The 18575-nt window shown below is 46.2% G+C and overlaps 1 protein-coding gene across 1 annotated transcript in view; it reads right to left on the bottom strand.

The window, feature by feature from the left end:
* Positions 1–559: 559 nt before the first annotated feature.
* LOC119172113 (venom allergen 5) overlaps positions 560–18575 on the bottom strand; it is a 33161-nt gene continuing 15145 nt past the window's right edge. Inside the window, exons 5-7 of the mRNA XM_037423105.2 lie at positions 7285–7379; positions 5821–5942; positions 560–650 (exon numbers count right to left, since the gene is read on the bottom strand). Of these exons, the coding sequence (XP_037279002.2) occupies positions 640–650; positions 5821–5942; positions 7285–7379 (228 nt within the window). The 3' untranslated portion in view covers positions 560–639. The remainder of the gene's footprint in view (positions 651–5820; positions 5943–7284; positions 7380–18575) is intronic.

The following is an 18575-nucleotide window of genomic DNA, read 5'->3' as shown; positions in this document are numbered from 1 at the left end:
CGCTGCGTTCCGTGACCGCCTCCAGCGCAATGTTTATCTCGGAGGTCACAGTGCCATTCAGAGCCCTTACTGCGCGCCGCGTTCTGCTCAATAGCTCGAGTCGGATACTTCAAAAGATAAAAAACCCGTCTCCCAACCATACGACGATCTCATAGTAACGCGGTGACAAATCTCGTATGAATATTTCCGAACTGGTGTTATTCTAAACTAGGGGAATGTATGGAACGGAGAAGTATAGGATGGTTTAAAAGAAAACCAGCAGTAAAGTACACAACTCAAGGGCACCAACAGAATGTTTTACTATTTCATTGTCTATATCTGCAATTATTTATGTTGATTTTATTTACTATTCATCATGAGTACTCTTTATATGTCTTCATCCGTTAACTTACCCATTTTCCGAATTTTCAGGAGGATCATGCTCCAACAACTACAGCTCTTCTTCATTGCGTTGTGAATCTTGCAATTATCATTACAAAAAAGAAAAAAAAAGACCAAGGATTCTGTTATTCGCGTTAGGCCATTCAGTGACTGACGATTTCCTCTAAAGCGCTGCATATTACGGTCTAAAAAGGTTGTTTTATTATTCAGTTACAATTCCTAAAACGAAAAGCAGCATGGCCCAGCTTCGTTATCGTCCTACTGGGGAGCTGAAAGAGAGAGAGAAAACTTTTTAAAATATGTCATTCCTCCTCTATACGTTTAGGAATTCTACACTTATTCACTACATCTTTTCAATACTATGTATACGTTCATGGCATGTGAAGAGGAAATAAATAAGCAGTGCATAATTCATAGAAGCCCTCTTCTCCGTAACCGGAATGGCAAACTTACGAGTCATATGCATTGGACGCCTTTCATGAAAAACCTTAACTCGACACACTTATTGAGGATTGCACAATACACAGCGCCTCACAATGAAAGCTTAATCTGACTCACGATTCATTATTTAAATTTCGTCATTTAACGATATGAACAGCCAGACCAGTAGCTTGTTTCATATTTCCTTCATTAGAACAAATTCAATTTCTAGCTGCTTGCCACACTCTTGCCTAATATAGAAACAGGAGACGGATTAGCCAGACAGCGTGGCTAGCAGTGCGTTCAGCGTCAATTTCATATTGCGAAAATTCTAGCGTAATATATATTTTTGGGAATACAGGCCAGGCTGTGAGATTTATTTAATAGTGACCCAAGCGTTACAGCTGCTTCTCTGGGCACCAACATCTCCACGGAGTCCCTTTAATAACGAGCATTATCTGCTTGTTTGGCGTACTATACAAATCCTATAGGTAAACGTCGCTAAAACTTAGCGCGGTCTCAACGTTTTTTTTTTATTTGCATATAGAGATACACACTATCTCGAGTACTTTACCAGCATACTCGAACAAATTCGTATGTGTTGCTGTTGTGAACACATCACTGTCTTCTTTTTATTAACGCACTCACTTTTGTGATATTTAGTAGCACATTCTGTGTCATTATCATTACAAGATGGTCCGACTGAACTTTTAATTGTGCTGTTTCGCAGAATGTAAGGTGTTAGAGCTCTGTACAGTGGCATGTACACGTTTTCTGCCTGCATGAAAAAGCCACACTGAAAACAACCAGCGTTGTGAGCCAGACGTATAACTACATTATACAACACGCAATCGCATCCGTAGTATATAATATAGTGGAGCGTTATTTGTTATCTTTACTTATTGTTATATTATTTATATTTCTTAAAGTTTGTGCGCATTTTCACTTTTCAAAAATTGCTTATGGAAACTACACTATCAATGTCTGCCTCGAGTGTTTATGATGCTCGGCTACTGACCCGAGGGTGGCGGATTTGATTCCGACCACGACGGCTACATTTCCATTTAAGGGAAACGATAAAGGCCCGTATGCTATGCGATATCAGTGCCCGTTAAACTACCCCAGATGGCCAAAATTTTCAGATCGCTCTACTACGACGTCCCTGATAATCACACTGTAGGTTTGGGATGTAAAACCACAGATGTTATTAGCGCCGATATCAACAAAAAATTAAGTTTTCATTGACATAAATATTAAACTACTCCTAACACCTCACAAAGCACCCCATGTTCTGAATAAAGAACCTGAAACTTTATTTATTGAGGTCTGCTTCATAAAATCAGCTAAAATGTGTACGCAATTGTGCAGTCTTCACATTCACAACAAAAACACACTTTTATTGTAGAGCTAAAAACTAGAAGAAAAAACACACTTTTATTGTAGAGCTAAAAACTAGAAGAAAAATAAACGCAACTGAAATTTCGTCCTTCCAGCCCCCTATCAGTCTTCGAAAAAAAAAAGGATATGGATTTATTAGTGTTGATGCTGTCCGAGTTATCTTCAGTAATTTCAACCCATTACTGTGCGCTGTTACGCAATCGAAATGTTTGCAAAATTTTCATATCGTCTGCGACATAGAGGCTTGACTCATTCTTTCAAGCTTCGTCACCCCAATGGCGATGTCAGTGACCAAGTCCGGGTGAAAGCGTATCTGAAGAGAAACTCATGGAATTCACCATCCAGGTAGTAGATATAAGTCTTTATACGTCCCAAAACCACGATGTGATTATGAGCGACGCCATAGCGGAGGGCTTTGAATCATCCAACCTAGTCGCCCTCTGCCGTAGTCGCTTCCGAGATTATGCGATCAGTTCCTGCTGGGAGTCGTTCCGATAAAAACAGAGTGCGTAAGAGAAATAGCGAAAGAGAGAGTGAGATTATGTCGTTGCAGTAACTGAAAATAATAAGAAAAAGAAACATTGTTTACTGTTCCTCCGTGTTTCCAGTGTACACGAAAGTGGTCTTGCACAGTTTTGCTGTACCATGTGAAACTACTTCCACATATATTTCCACACCAATCGGAAATCGTTCCATGTTGTAGCAAGCGTGTTCCTTTCGCAGCAATTGGTCTTTCATGCCATGGTTTCGCACACGTCTGTCATCATCTCAAGAGTGTTTTTTTTATTCTGTCACCTGCTAGATGCAGCGTAATCATGCTCTTTCTCCTGTGAGAATACATCCCGATATTGTCTCTCTAAACGATTTCCAACACACGAAGCCTTAAAGCAAAGTACTCTAATTTATACTGTGAAAAATTGATACTGTTTTCAGATTGTTTTCTGTTTCACGCAGGCTCTTGCTGGAGAGGAGCTCATAAAAATTCGTAACATCGGCAGTTCGAAATGATTGAGTGAAATATTGGTGTTGGTGTTTCTCGCTTCAACTTGCCGTCAAAATTAATATAAACGATGGCGCTATTCGCTCATTAGTAAAAGGATATGAAATTCACTTTGATTGATCCTTTAAACATTTCCTTGTCCTTAGAAAGTTGGATTATCAACTTAAGACACAAAATAAGGTTTGGTTGGCTTCACGCTCGGTAAGTAAAACATCACGTACGCGCGTGCGAGTGTTGTCATTGAGGTATGTTTGAAATCAATTCATCATAGTAAAAAGGGCACCACGTAAAACTTTGGAAGTTCATTCGTAAACGACGGAGTTCAAGACGAAGAAGACATCGCAAAAAAGCTACACCCGAATGCATAGCCTTTCCGGGCTTACACATACTTAGGCAGGAATTCACGTGTTTTATGGACACATTTGTGAGCTTAAATGAAAATGAATTCTTATCTGTGTCTTGTGACTGTTAGACATAGTAACACTTCACGCAGAAGTTTGCACCACCCATGCTTTATGAAGATATGCTGGCGAGTTTGCCTTTTCTCCCCGCAAAAATATTCAGGTGCAATAGTTCAAGTCTCGTTCTGTTGTCTTTTTCATCCGGAGTTCTGAGTCTTATCAAACAATGTCGATTCTTGAACGTCCATCAACTCTTCCAACTCGCCACTTTTCTGCACATAACAAGCTCATAAAGCCACAAATAACACAGGCATTGTGTAAGTGGGCATTACACAAATAATTAGGCTTGAGTAATTAGTTTAGCTAAGTTAGTCTGTGCAATGCAAAATAATTGTATTTTTTATTCCGTTCACAATATATTTGCCAAAAAAAGCCATCACAGTGGCCTCACTTCTTGCATAGAACCACTGTATATAAAAGGTCAAAGTCACCAGAGACATTACGCAGTGGCGTTACTGCGCTGTTTGCAATGCGACTTTTACGCAAACTTGCATGCAAAAAACGTTTTTCTTTTCTTCACTACCGAGAAGTCAACAAAAGAAGGCGCCGCTCACAGCACTTAGTTGGCATTGTCATCGGCAGGCACATTTTTTTTCTTGCACTACACCTACGACACACGTGCGCCAGGCTATGCAGATAATCTGTCGTATACAGGAGTGCAATCACCGCCGCAGAGATAGGAAATCCCGGTGACGTTTGCTTGGTATGAACAGCTTTGACATCGGAGCGGGTTACACATCGCCAAGCTGCTGGACATGACATCGCTATTGTCTGTGTGGTATTGTTCACGATGTAATTTTTGTTTTGTTTCTGGCGGATTATTAAACGATATCATACAGCAGCTCTTGCCGTAACGGCTGAGTTAACACTTATTCGGTTGGTTGCCCTACCTCGCTAAGTGTTTGTACGCGGTGCCAAGAGGAGCGATCAGTGGGACTGTTAGGCTCATTAGGCAATTTTCGGGTAATTAAAAAGTAAATTAACCAGCCCATTCTTTTTGTGTGGTCCTCAAGGCATAATCGAACTTCCAAGAAGCATTGCATTTCCTCGTCGATTTGGCAGGGCTGGTAGTAAGATTTTCACAATTATTCTAATATTAAAAAAGTAACACATAGACATAACTTGACCCTACAAAATGCAGCTGCATTTGCTGACACGACACTGCCTAGGTAACAAGCCAACGCCTGGTGTTCAGTGGTAAGTGTCAGTGGCTGCGTGTTTTCCTTCGTTGTTGCTCGTCCTGTGACACTATCCTATAAATAGAAGCCAGCCAACCGAATATATTTTTCTGCTATAGATGACTCGGTGAAGTGATAAAGTCAAGAGTACTAATTTTCAAACCATTGGATCCGAGAAAGCGCTGAATCTTGAGTGATAAGTGAAGTTACCTAGTAAAACTCCGCAAAGCTATAGTCAGCGTATGTGCTAACCAATTAAGATTGCAAATTTATTATCTTTGTTTGATGTTATTTATTTTCATTTGCTGGAGAGGCCTACTTGGCCCCAGAAGGAGGAGCAGCACATGTGAAAAATAAAGTGGAAGGATGGCTTGATGCATGCAACGGTGCAGTCAAGAACTAATAAAATGCAATAATGGTTGAACAAAAACAAATACAATGCTTTCATGATAATTGTAATGCTGATTGATTAATATGTGGGGTTTAACGTCCCGCAACCACCATATGATTATAAGAGAGGCTGTAGTGGAGGGCTTGGAAATTTTGACCACCTGGGGTTCTCAAACGTGCACCCAAATCTGAGCACACGGGCCTACAGCATGTCCGCCTCCGTCGAAAATGCCGCAGCTGCAGCCGGCATTTGATCCCGCGACCTGCGGTTTAGCAGCCGAGTACCTTAGCCACTAGACCACCGTGGCGGGGCATATAATTGTATTGCTCATATTTAGTGAAATAAATATCAGCAAGAATAAAACACCAAATCTAACAAGATATGCTTTTCCAGAGATTGAACCAAACATGGTGACATAAGTATCACTAATAGATTCGGTATCGGTAATACTACAATATATTCGGTTTCGGTATCGGTAATAATACAATATATTCGGTGTCGAAGTCGACAGGGTCTGTGAAGCGATTCTGTGACGCCTCGGTCTGTGAAGTGATTTGCACCCAATTATAAACAAACAGGACGTCAACTCACCGCATAGACCCTCGTAGGCGGGTTGCGTCTTGTGCGGACAGCGATTCGAACAGCACGTGCCCTGGGGACAGCGGCTGCAAGCCTTGCCGCTCATGTACACGTGGCCTCCAATCTCGTTGCCCCTGCGTTGTTGCCGAGTGTACACTTCAAGTGGGTTTCTTCATGTCAGGGAACGGAATCTACATGGCCTTCCTCACTGCGGTTTCGAGGTAACCGCAGTGCACATTACACCTCGTTTACTTGTTACTCACAGTGCAGATAACAGTAAGACTCTGATGGTACTGCCAGCCTTGGTTCGAGAAAAAATGCGGTACAGTAAAAGCGTGTTTATTCGAACTCGGTTAATTTGAACTAACGCCATATTTATGGCACGGCCGTGTCTATTTGTAAGGGGGGAAACTCACAACAGTTCGAGCGCGTCGCTGTCTCGAATAACTATGATTTATTTAATTAATTGATTGACTTAATTTGAACTGTGGGTTCCTCAACTCTTTCTCTACTCCTCGCAGAAGTCGATCCAAAGAGATCACACTGTCTAGCAGAAATTAATCATTTTAAATTTATTAAAGACGGAAGACAACGAATGAGTAGCATTTCTCAGCAGATGAGTATTTCGACGCTGCGCTCAAGCTCTTGGGCAAGCTGTAAACGATGCCAATGCAGTCGCGATAGGAGTAGCGCGAGAAAACGCACATTAATGATTAGTTTTAATTTTGATGGCGTTAACGCAGCCATGAGAAAAAAAACATGTTTTAGCGCATAAATAGCTCTATGTATTTTATTTTCATGGTGATGAGCTTTATTTATCAAATCACCTGCCATAAACGTGTCCAGACGAGTTCGGAGTTGGGTTTATTGGATCATGTCTGCACAGCCTGGTGCGATGTTCATTCCTTCAAGCGCCCACCCGCTAATTCAAACTTTGCTTAATGCAGTTAGATAGTCCCTTTTGAGATGAAATGAATGAGCTTTTTCTCTATTACGCGCATCAAATATAGGATTTAGCAATTTTTAGGCAATTTCTTGAAAATTACACGTGAGGGTTGTGTCTGAAAATCGGTAATCTTTAGCGGATCAGGCTCACGGACACGACAACACAATCGCCCGTCCCTTCACATAACACTCATCTGCAGTCGGTGTAACTACAAGTGAAAGAGAAGCTAAACCTGTCTCAGAATCAATAAACAAAAACATCTTTTTGCTGGCTATCTTTTGTAGAAACGCTCAGACAGCATGAGTGAGCACTGGCCACATGCTATGCGCCTATGCCAAATAAATGCATTCGTGAAACGATCATGCAATCGGCTAGTAGTGGTGCGCTGTGATGTGAATGAGTGTAACCAATTGACCATCCTGCAAGTTCACTCTACTTCGTACAAGGTGATCACGGAAAATCTGGGTCACTCTGTCATGCCGATGGTTAAAACACCGTCTTAGAGAAAAGTAAAGAAAAACCCAACGCACGCTGGCATGTAGTTGCAGAGGTACAAGCTGTTGCCGGTCTTGGCGTAACAGTCTTTCCAGGCACAGCCCACCTTGTTTGATTTGCTCCAGAGGAGCTGCGCAGGACACACACCGTGGTTAGATTGTGTTAGCAAAACGAAACAAGCTGCATTACAGACCCTTGTTGGCGTAAGGAATACTGCACAATCACATAACAAAGTCCATTATTTAAATATATCGCATATTGTTAAGTTTCATTGCCAAGCTGACCATCACGTGGGCACAGAGTCATAACGCAGGCTCGGAAAAAAACAACAAAAATGGGACAAAACATATAGTGGTATAGCTAAAGCCATGCAAGTAAACGCGGTTATAAAAATGTGACACTTTAGGCACACCTTCCAGCAAACAATTTAATGTGCACGTATATTATCAATGCATGCCATATATTTTACGAATCATAAATAGAAAATAAACAGACGAATCAGCAAGAATTTGGGAAACACGTTACTTCTACATTTCAGTTATAAACTTGACTTAATCTGCCCTCTACTATAGCAACATGCCTTTGATCCTTGTCCTTGTTGTATGCCAAAATACATCAAGTTCTGTAGTGGTGCATCTCTATGGGCACATCATAGGTCGATATCTTATTCAAGCAGGACACAACATTGCTATAACTTCAATGACTTTGTCTGCTAATTATGAAGTCAAATTCAGTATACGCAAGCTTCTTCTCAGAGAAAGCTGCGTAAGTTTCATAGATGATGCACAGGCGGCTGCACGAGCCGGCCGTGCTCTCAGTAGCGATGTACACTCATGTGCGCTTATGTCTCAAGGCCGAACGCCATCTATATACGAAGGCCCGATGCGGACGCGCGAGGATCGTCCCTTCTAGCGAAAGCAGGAGGTCGGCCAGCATAGCGCACAATGAAAACACACGCGTGATAACGAATCGATCAACGCCAGACGAGAGCCTTTGTTGTTGTTGTTGTTGTTGTTGTTGTTGTGTGTCTGTGTGTGTGCGTGTGCGTGCGTGCGTGCGTGCGTGCGTGTGTGTGCGTGCGTGCACGCGTGTGTGTGCGTGTGTGTGTGTGTGTGCGCGTGCGTGTGTGTGTGTGCGTGTGTGTGTGTGTGTGCGTGTGCGTGTGTGTGTGTGTGTGTGTGTGTGTGTTGTAGTTGTGGCGCAGTCTGTATGTGCATTTAACTTGAATGTACGCGCACGCGATTGATCAATCAATCAATCAATTGACCGATCAATCGATCAAGCAGTCAGTCAATGTTTTGTTCTCATTTAAATAATTGTTGGTGTTTTACGCCCCGAGTTTTCTATGTGATTATGACATACGCAGTGGTCGAGTTATCCGGCAATTTCGACCACATGAAATTCCTTGACGTGTACCTTAATCCACGCATGGGAGCCTCTAGCGTTTCACTTTCGTCGAAATGCCACCACCGTGACCAGGGTTCAATCCTGTGACCTTGGGGTATTAAGCGAAGCACCATAATAGACGGCAAAATGTTTCTCTTATTGCAACATCTCTTTTTTTCTTCACGGCTTTAGCATGACAACGTATAAAATTATTAATCAAACGTTATTATAGTGTTTTATCTTTTGCACTCGTGATTACACATTTTTTAACCAATTTTGCGCTCTGGAGAGCGCGTTAATTCGCCTAGTGATTGGTTTCAAGATCGCAATAGCAAAAGCACCCAAGAAACGGTGTAAGGAAAGAATTTCTTTCCGATTTCAGATTAAAAAAAAGGCGATTATTGTAAACTACTAACTCTTGTGTTGTGGTGTGCAGCTTAGGACGGTACTTATTTGAAATATTTGGCCAGACAGAGGGGGGAAAGTGTTGAATGTGTGTGGGCTAGTGTTGTTCCTTGCCAATGCTACTATAGCTACACGGGCGCATAAAACCGCAACCGTCCAGTTCGTTCGGAATCATGATGCCCATCTTGGACGCCTTCGAATACGCTTGTGCTCGACGTTGTTGTCCCTACGGGGACTTGTACCGAGACCGTCGTTGATGCGACGGCCTCAATGGTCGGCCTCTGAGAGGTATACTATAGAGAAAAAAATTGCCCGCAGCTTCCCTCGGGGGAACACTGAGGAGGATGCGGAGCATATAATTGGTTAACGTGGTGTTAAAGTGCGACTTACTTGGGTCGATGGCTAAATTGGTTAACGTGGTTGTGAAATGGGGTGTTAAATTGCAACTTACTTGGGTCGATGGCTAAATTGGTTAACGTGGTTGTAGGAGGGGGTGTTAAATAAGTGAACACGTACACACGTATGCGAAAGGGCGGCGCTGGTCGAAGGGACGTCGATCATTGTGTTTGTGGATTCGTTGGAATTCATTTCACCGCGACCTTGGACGTCGACGCGCCGTACAAACCAACCGACGAGCGGCAACTGAGCGAGCGAGCGCCGACCTTGAGTATATATACAGCGCGACGGCGCATGCACTGTCAGCTGTCGAATGTTCGAGAAGGGGGAGAAGCGCAACGGCGCATGCGCGCGCGTCAGCTGCCGATGTTCTCGAAGCGCGACGGCGCATGCGCGCGCGTCAGCTGCCGATGTTCTCGAAGCGTGACGGCGCATGCGCGCTACATTATACAGCTAGCGAATGTTCGTGAAGAGGAGAAGCGCACGCGGTGTGTAGAGGAGGAAGGGTGCACAGATGGTGGAGCAGTGAAGCGCGCGCGGTGTGTAGAGGAGGAAGAGATGCACAGATGGTGGAAGAAGGAGGAGGAAGCTTGCGGATGGCGCCGCACTACAAGCCTCGAGTATTAGATGCTCCGCATCTAAAAGGGAGACGCAGTGTTGTCTGGGTGACGCATCGGTGCGAAATACAGAATGTCGCATTACGCGTCGGTTCCCGTCGGGCTGCGCCGAAGGACGCTTATCACGCCGGTCGCGCCTGGCGTCAGACTATACAGTGCTTGCGTTTCGCAAGCGTAGCGCCGCTGTGCCCAGCGTGCGCGTGCGTCAACGCTGCATAGGAGTGTATTCCGCCCTTCATATTGTGCTCGCGGCCGTTTTTCTGGCTCCACATATACCAATTTTGGTGTTACGTGACGTCAATGGATGACGAAATATATGACTGGTGCAAACATGTTAATCCTGACACGCGTATCATGTAAGAACATGAAAAAATACCACACTCATAGCGGGCTCGCTCCACATATATTAAACTTGGTCACACGTGACGTGAATAGATGACAATGATAAACGACACATCCAAACATCATAATCATGACACGTAGTCATGTACGGTATCCTTTGTCTCCACCGCGTAAGGTTGCCCTGATTTTAAAGTGACATATGAACCTTTCTCATTCGTGCTTCGCATATCATAGATTCCGACTGTAAGTGGTATCTGCCAATTTTCTTGATGGTCGTAATCTCATTTCATTTTTTTTTCGAAAAAGCCAAGGTGTCTTGATGTTCGCGCCCTGCAGGACGCTGGCTCAAGATCAGATTTGTCACGTGCAATATGTGTGCCACTCACGGCGGCCAGTCCTGAAGATTGGGACACGCTTAAAACACAGTGGCGCCTGCGTTGCTCAGTAGAGGGCCGTTCGCTTCGTCGACGTGTTTCCGAAGGGCTTGATGACAATGCGATGAAGTTACTCATTGCTTTGGGCGCCACGACTTCTCCTCTGATCCGAGCTTGGCAGCGTGAACTGCGTGAACGCTTTCAGCGCTTGACTGCTGCTTCGTCTGTCGCGGCAGCAGTGTGGCGTTGTAGACATAACGCATGTGCACATCCTGAGGTGCTGAGCTACGCGAGACATTCGTTTTTTGGGCAATCACAGCCATCCGACTCTATGGCAGCACAAATACCACCTGCGCAGCCGCTTCCTACGAGTGATCGGTCTGTTTTCTTGGAGCATTTCGAAGCAATGTCGTGTTCGGCCATGCGGACAAACTATGACGAAACACCGCCAATGCTCAAAAGTTTGCCCCGCATTCCTCAACCAGCTGTTCATTGCCTACACATCGCTCCATCGTCTAAAGAGCTAAAGGTGGCACTGAAATCCATGAAACGTGGAACGGCCCCTGGGCCAGACGCTTTTCCTGTTGAGTTTTATTTGACATTTTGGAATGAGATTGCTGCTACCTTTACTGCGGTTATCTGGTGATGTTACGAGGACGGTGTTTTTCCATCCTGTTTTCAAGGTGGATGCATTTTCCTTATCCAAAAACGTGATGCTTCCTCTGCTAATCCGGAAGATTGGAGACCTTATCCAAAAACGTGATGCTTCCTCTGCTAATCCGGAAGATTGGAGACCTATCACGCTCCTCAACGTTGACTACAACATATTTGCTACGATAATCGTTCAACTTTCGAGGGGTCTGTTGAACGCCCTGGTGGGTCATCACCAGGCTTCATCAGTGCCTGGACGTGAAATACACAGCTTGTCATCAACTACACGTGATATCATAGCTGTCGCGGTCTGCGCGTGGTATCCTTGTGTCTTTGGACCAGGAAGGAGCGTTTGACCAACTAGAGCACACGTATATCTTTGATGTGCTCACATCCTTTGGCTTTCCTCATTCGTTTGTGGAAATAATCAGAAATACCTACACTGGTCTAAAAAGCACACTAGTTTTGGATGACTTAGAAAGTTCCGCCTTTTATATTACACGTGGCGTTCGTCAAGGCTGTCCTATGTCTCCTGCGCTGTTTGTCTTCAGCCTTGAGCCATATTTGCGTTTTCTTGACGTGGATCCACGTGCCCGTGGTCTTGCGCTTCCTGGTAGCAGTGTCGTGAAAGTCACAACTCTCGCTGATGACATGACCTTGTACCTTTCAGATGAAGATAGCCTTTCACGGAGCCTACGCGTATTTTTCCAGCACTGCGACATTTCAGGTGCAGCATTGAACATCTCCAAATCCAATATTTCTTCATTGGCTCTCCAAACTCCAGGCTTAGCGCCGTTTTTCTTATTCAGCCATCCACGTCCCTTTGTATTTTGGTTATTTTATACAACCACTACGGCATTTGCGTATCCGTTTGGTTAAACGCTCGTGATGAACTAAGACTAAAAAGTCAAGACGCACGGGATTTGGACTTTCTGATTCTTAAGCGGAGGTACCTTTCGCAGACTGTATTTTGCGGTCGCATTTGGTACCTTTCTCACGTCTTGCAACCATCTTTACGTATCGTGCGATCACTGCAGTCGGCTTTGTGTATCTTTTTTTTTTGGTCAGGCGGCACTGGGACGGCAGCGTTCTCAGGGAGGCTTTGCTTTTCTGTCAGTGTCCATAGGCTGTCGGCTGCTGGCACTACGCTTCCTTTTGCGCCTATAGTGCAAGGGGAAGAATCCCCCACACAGACGCTTGCATATAACTTTCTGGGTACTAACCTTCGGCATTTGATGCCTAACGTGTACTTTAACAGGAGGACACAGTCAAAAACACTTTCTGCGTTTTATGGAACAACTGTTGCATTTTTAGGAGCGAAGCTTTTAATAGGGGCGCCATTTGTCCCTCGTGGCCGTCGTAGTAGAGTGTAACAAGTATAACATCTTGACCTCCAAAGTGGTGCAGGTGAGAGATTTTATCTGTGCGTTGTTGAGCAATAAAAGATAGTGCTCAATGTACATGCCAATGGCTGCTAAGGGGGAATGAGAAATAGGAGAATTCGGCTTTTCGTTAACGCGCACGCTGCATATTTTTTTTGTTGTTCAACAACGCACAGAAGACAAGAAAGGTTTGCTACGTTATTTTCGCTGGGCGTAACCTCCTAGGTTTTAGAAAGGTTTAGCGAGCGTTGGGCTGCAGTGGCTCGAATACAGTGAACTATACATGAACTCGAGGTGATTAAAGGTGGGACGTAGACACGAAGCGCAAGCCGTAAGAAAGGGTGCGTGTGCCTTCTTTCGTTCAGTCCTTGGAATGTCCGCTGGATGGCAGTGGTTCTATATGAGGAGTATATGATGAAAAGATACAAGATAGTGGTACTTGGAGTGTTGAATAGGTGGACGAATGGACACACAGACAGATGCATGGACGGCCGCACGGATGGCTGCACGGACGGATGAACGCACGGACGGACGCAGGAGCGGATGAATGGACGAAAGCAGGGACGGACGCACAGATGAACGTGCGGACGCACGAACAGACGCACGCACGGGCGGGCGGATGGACGCACGGGCGGCCACACAGACGCATGCATGGATGGACGGAAGCGAGAACGAATGGCCTGTCCTGGCGTAGATGTGTTGAACAACCACATAGTTGAGAAAATTGCTGGTTTGTTGCTTTCGTTGGTTCCCCCTGCCCACCGTGGTCGCTCTAGTCTGGTGTCTTGGAGCACGTTAACGGCTTTTCTGCCTGGACACCTCCGAGACTTCATGTGGCGCCTGGGCTGGGGTGTGCTTCTTACCCTCGACCACCTCGAAAGGTGGAGAATGGCCCATTCAGCAACAGGCCCGAACTGCTCCCTTCGGGAAACACATCAGCATTTCCTGATGCATTGTGTCATTGTTCGTGTTTTGTTGGAGATCCGTACATGCAGGATTTCTCTGCCTCAGAGTAAATGGCTTCGTTTCTTCAGGGCGTTGTTCTCGAGGCCGCTTCGCTTGTCTTCTCATTGTTGCTGGTTCTTTCTGCCTCTGGCGCAACCGCTGTGAGACGGTTGCAGCGGGCCGCCACCACCACGCGCTCTTCCCAATCCTAGAGTGGTTGTATTCGGAGCTGCTGTCTGTTTAGTCGGAGGAGCTCTTCTTTCTCGGTGAAGAGAAATTCCTTCGGCACTGGTCTTGCCGTTTTGTGTCGGTTTATGACGGACGAGGGAAACTTGTCTTTCGGCTGGCTTGGTATTGATAGGCTGATCTGTCGATGTGCCGGCAGAAATGGCATGCCAACATGTAAATATGCAAAATGTACATATTTATGTTTTATTTGTGCGTCTTGTTTAACTTGTCCATATGTGTATCTGTCCTTTCCTGACACATTTTTGTGTGGCTGTGTTTGTGTGAATCATCGAATGTACATGTTCTATCCACGTCATCTCATATCAATGTTCATGTAATTGAAATCTGTTTTGTCATCATCGTTTTGTATGTCTAAGAAGAAAATGTTCTGGTGAAATGTTATGGACGTCTGTAAGAATAATTTCTTTCTAAACACACAGCAAAACATCTCTGTATTTGGAGAGGGACGGCTCACTGCTCTCCCCTAGTTGAACACGAAGTATTCAAAATCACACAATCTTTTTTCTGAACACACACACGTTCACACTGGTCCTGCCCTTTTGTGTTCATCTGTGAGAGACACGTGAAACTTCTCTTTCAGCCTGCCTGCGACAACTGCTGCCTGGGTGGGCTGATGTCCATTCAGTACCAGGAAAAATGCCATGTAAATATGTAAAATGTACACATTGTTGCAAGACTACATCACGCCGAAGAAGCAAGACAGACAGCGAGAAAGGCGACGTGATTCTGGGATGTGGAGCACGCTCTCACTTGCCATCTCGGCTTAGGCTTGGCGTAATGCAAACATATCTTAGCTGTAACCTCGTTTCTCTGTGTGCCCTCCCGTAACATTTTGGTGGAAGGTGTGGGGTAGGAAAGCATGACGGTGCTTCGCAGCGGACGCCAAGTTGCCGCTTCATATAACGACAGGGATGCTGCGCCCACAGCCATGCCTCACGCATCAACGGCGCCCATCTCACCTGTGGTCATTGTGACAACTCCACTCCGCGATCCTGGCAACTTTTCGGGCACTGACGGCGAAGACGTCGATGAGTGGCTTCAGCTCTACAAGCTCGTGAGTGAAAACCACGGATGGGACCCAACCATGATGCTGGCAAACATTTTACTTGAAAAGTGCGGTCAAGGCGTGGTTCAACAACAACGCGGAAGAGCTCACCAGCAGGGACGTCTGTAAGACGAAGCTGCGCGAGTTGTTCGGCCAATATGCCGGGTGCAGGCAGGCCGCTAAGAAAGAGCTTGGTAACCGAGTCCAGACATCCATGGTGCCTTACCTGGCCTATATTCAAGATGTCTTGACCCTCTGCCGTAAAGCTGATAACACCATTACCGAAGCCGACAAGGTTGCACACGCACTCAAGGGCATAGCTGATGATGCCGTTACCTCCTTGTATTTAAAGGTTGTTCGACAGTTCAAGACGCCATTAAGGAGTGCCGACACTTTCAAGTGGCTAAAAGCCATCGCATTGCCTACCACTCCACCCGTCTTCCTAACACCTCAATAACATCAACTTGTGAGGACCTCCATTTTGAGACCCAGCCCAATCCACCCTCTGCTGACATTACGAGGGTCGTTCGACGCGAAATCGAAGTGATGTCACCAGCATCCTTGAGGGTCCTGACGCCGAATGATCGTCAGCCCACCATTTCCCTCATACAGAGCGTTGTGCGCCGAGAATGGGCAAACGCGGGCCTTCAGACGATTTGTTCTGTGCACCGACCCGATGTCCATCCACCTACCTTGAACACACGTCAGCACTACCGGCGTCCTGCTCCACGTAACCGAGATCCAAACGCATGAAGGAAGCCTGACGACCGGCCAATTTGCTTCCGTTGCGAACGAGTGGGACACAATTTGCGTCATTGCCGAAGCACGTGGACCTCGCCCTCGCGCACAAGTCCAAACTTCACGAACTTCGACGCATCAGCCCACCCTTCTGGCCAAGAACCATCCCACCGTGATGACTCAGCTCATTAAGACATGACCGCCATGACCAATGCCCAGTACAGCCGCTCGCCTTAACCACGACGCAGATTCTCGCGGTCTCCTCCGCCACACCATTCCCCATCCCCGTCCTTCGCCCGATAGTTTCCCTAGGGAAACTAACTGAGGCTGCTCCTGGAGGTGACGCTGCTGCTACGACTTGCCCTAGAATTCCTCTGTTGACCCTCCCGACCACCCAGAACTTGATTGATGTAAAAGTGGATGGTTTATCTGTTAAAGCTTTAGTCGACACTGGCGCCCAAATTTCTGTTATGAGCTTCCACATTTGTGACCGCTTAAAGAAAGTCTTGACTCCAGCCCCTTCGAGCTGTGTTGGTGTTGCTGATGGCAGTGCAACTGCCGTTGTTGGTGTCTGCATAGCATGCGTTACTATAGCCGGCCATCAAACCTCCGTCATCTTCACTGTTCTCACCAACCGAACCAATGATGTTATCTTCGGTCTAGACTTTTTGTCCGCCCATTTGGCCCTCATTGACTCTTCAGCTAGCACGGTGCAACTTGACCTGCCCTGTTTGACTGATACGCCCAGTCCACCCCAAGTTCATCTATGCTCTCTGAACACATCCGTTTGTCACCACAAACAGTTACCTGCATTGCCGTAACAGCGTCGTCACCTGTACCTGATAGAGACTACGTGCTCACGCCCATTACATTCGTCCTTCTGACTCGCAGTGTTACTTTTCCGCACACTATTATTACGTTACGAGAAAACCGTGCTTGCATCCCTTTGCTGAACTTTGCTCTTTGTCCGCAAGTGCTTCCGTGTGGAATAGCCCTCGCCACGCTGACAACCTCTGAGGATTGCGTCATCTCAGCTTTGTACCCCAATGATGTGCGTCGCCCCAACTGCTCGCAAGCCTGTTCTTCGATAGAGAGTGCATCTTCTAATGTGCAAAAAATTATCGTGGTGGACCTTTTGCCGCATAAAACAGAGGCGCTCCGTCACGTCCTGGAATCGTACTTAGACTTCTGTGACCGTCCGCTAGGCCAAACTAGCATTGTGAAGCACCGCAAACACCGGCGATGCATCCCCGGTACATCGACGGCCGTACCGCGTTTCTCCTGCGAAGCGTGAGGTCATTCAAAAGGAAGTCAAGAAGATGCTCGCCAAAGACATAGTTGAGTCATCTTCCAGTCCATGGGCTTCCCCTGTTGTTCTTGTAAGAAAAAGGACAACAGTTGGTGATTATGTGTCGACTACCTACATCTGAGCCAGATCCCTAAGAAAGACGTCCACCCGCTACCACGCATTGACGACGCCCTGGATTGCCTTCATGGTGCCAAGTATTTTTCCTCCATCGACCTTCGCTCAGGGTACTGGCGAATTGCTGTCGACGGCATGGGCCACGAGAAGACTGATTTTGTGACTCATGATGGTCTTTACCAGTTTAAGGCCATGTCATTCGGATTATGCAATGCTCCAGCCACCTTCGAACAAATTATGGACACTCTCTTGCGCGGATTCAAGTGGTAAATTTGCCTATGTTAACTCGACGACGTCATCGTGTTTTCCCCGACCTTTGAAACACACCTCGACCGCCGTTCTTCCATCCTTTCTGTTTTTCGTAACGCAGGACTGCAACTGAACTCATCGAAGTGCCACTTCAGACGCCAGCAAATAACCATGTTGGGCCATCTTGTGGACTCCTCTGGCGTACGCCCTAATCCTGATAGGGTTCGAGCTGTGCAAAACTTCCCCGTCCCGGCCAGCACTAAGGAAGTCCGCAGCTTTTTAGGTCTATGTTCTTACTTCCAACGTTTTGTAAACAACTTCGCGGACGTGGCCCGACCTCTTACGGACATGCTGAAGAAGGATGTTCCTTCCAATCTCTTGGGGCGCTGCGCAGGCTTCGGCGTTATCCAATCTGACCGGGTTGCTCACAACACCACCTATTCTGGCTCACTTTGACATGTCTGCCCCAACAGAAGTCCGCCCTGATGCCAGCGGCCATGGAATCGGTGCTGTTTTGGTCCAGCCTCAAAGCGGCTGCTCCCGCGTTATCGCATATGCCAGCTGTCTGCTCTCTGCGGTCGAGCGGAACTACTCTATCACAGAACGAGAATTCCTTGCTCTAGTTTGGGCTGTTGGCAAATGTCGGCCCTACTTACATGGTCGTCGTTTCACCGTCACAACTGATCACCACGCCTTCTTCTGGCTCTCGTCGTTAAAGGATCCAACTGGGCGTCTTGGTCGCTGGGCACTACCACTTCAAGGTTATGACTACTCAGTGTCTTACAAATCTGGACATTTAATAAACCACGACACTGACTGCTTGTCCCGACATCCAGTGGACCCCCTGAGACATTAGATGAAGCGCCAGCATGCGTGCTCTCTCTCTCTCTCTGCTTAGAGCAACATCCATGATGAACAGCACCGAGATCCCGTCTTGGGTGACATTATTGAGAAGTTGAACTCTCCAACGCCCCATTTGTCACTCGACTGTTTGTACTTAAAGAAGGCACCTTGTAACACTACAATGTCAACACAAATGGGCGTGGTGCCTTCCCACCTACGTTCGAGTGTTATAGCCCAGCTCCATGGCGCCCCCACCACCGGTCACCTTGGTTTCTGCCGGA

Source organism: Rhipicephalus microplus, chromosome 4 (assembly GCF_043290135.1).
Source record: "Rhipicephalus microplus isolate Deutch F79 chromosome 4, USDA_Rmic, whole genome shotgun sequence".
NCBI lineage: Eukaryota > Metazoa > Arthropoda > Arachnida > Ixodida > Ixodidae > Rhipicephalus > Rhipicephalus microplus.
This window is presented reverse-complemented; position numbering and strand designations above follow the sequence as displayed.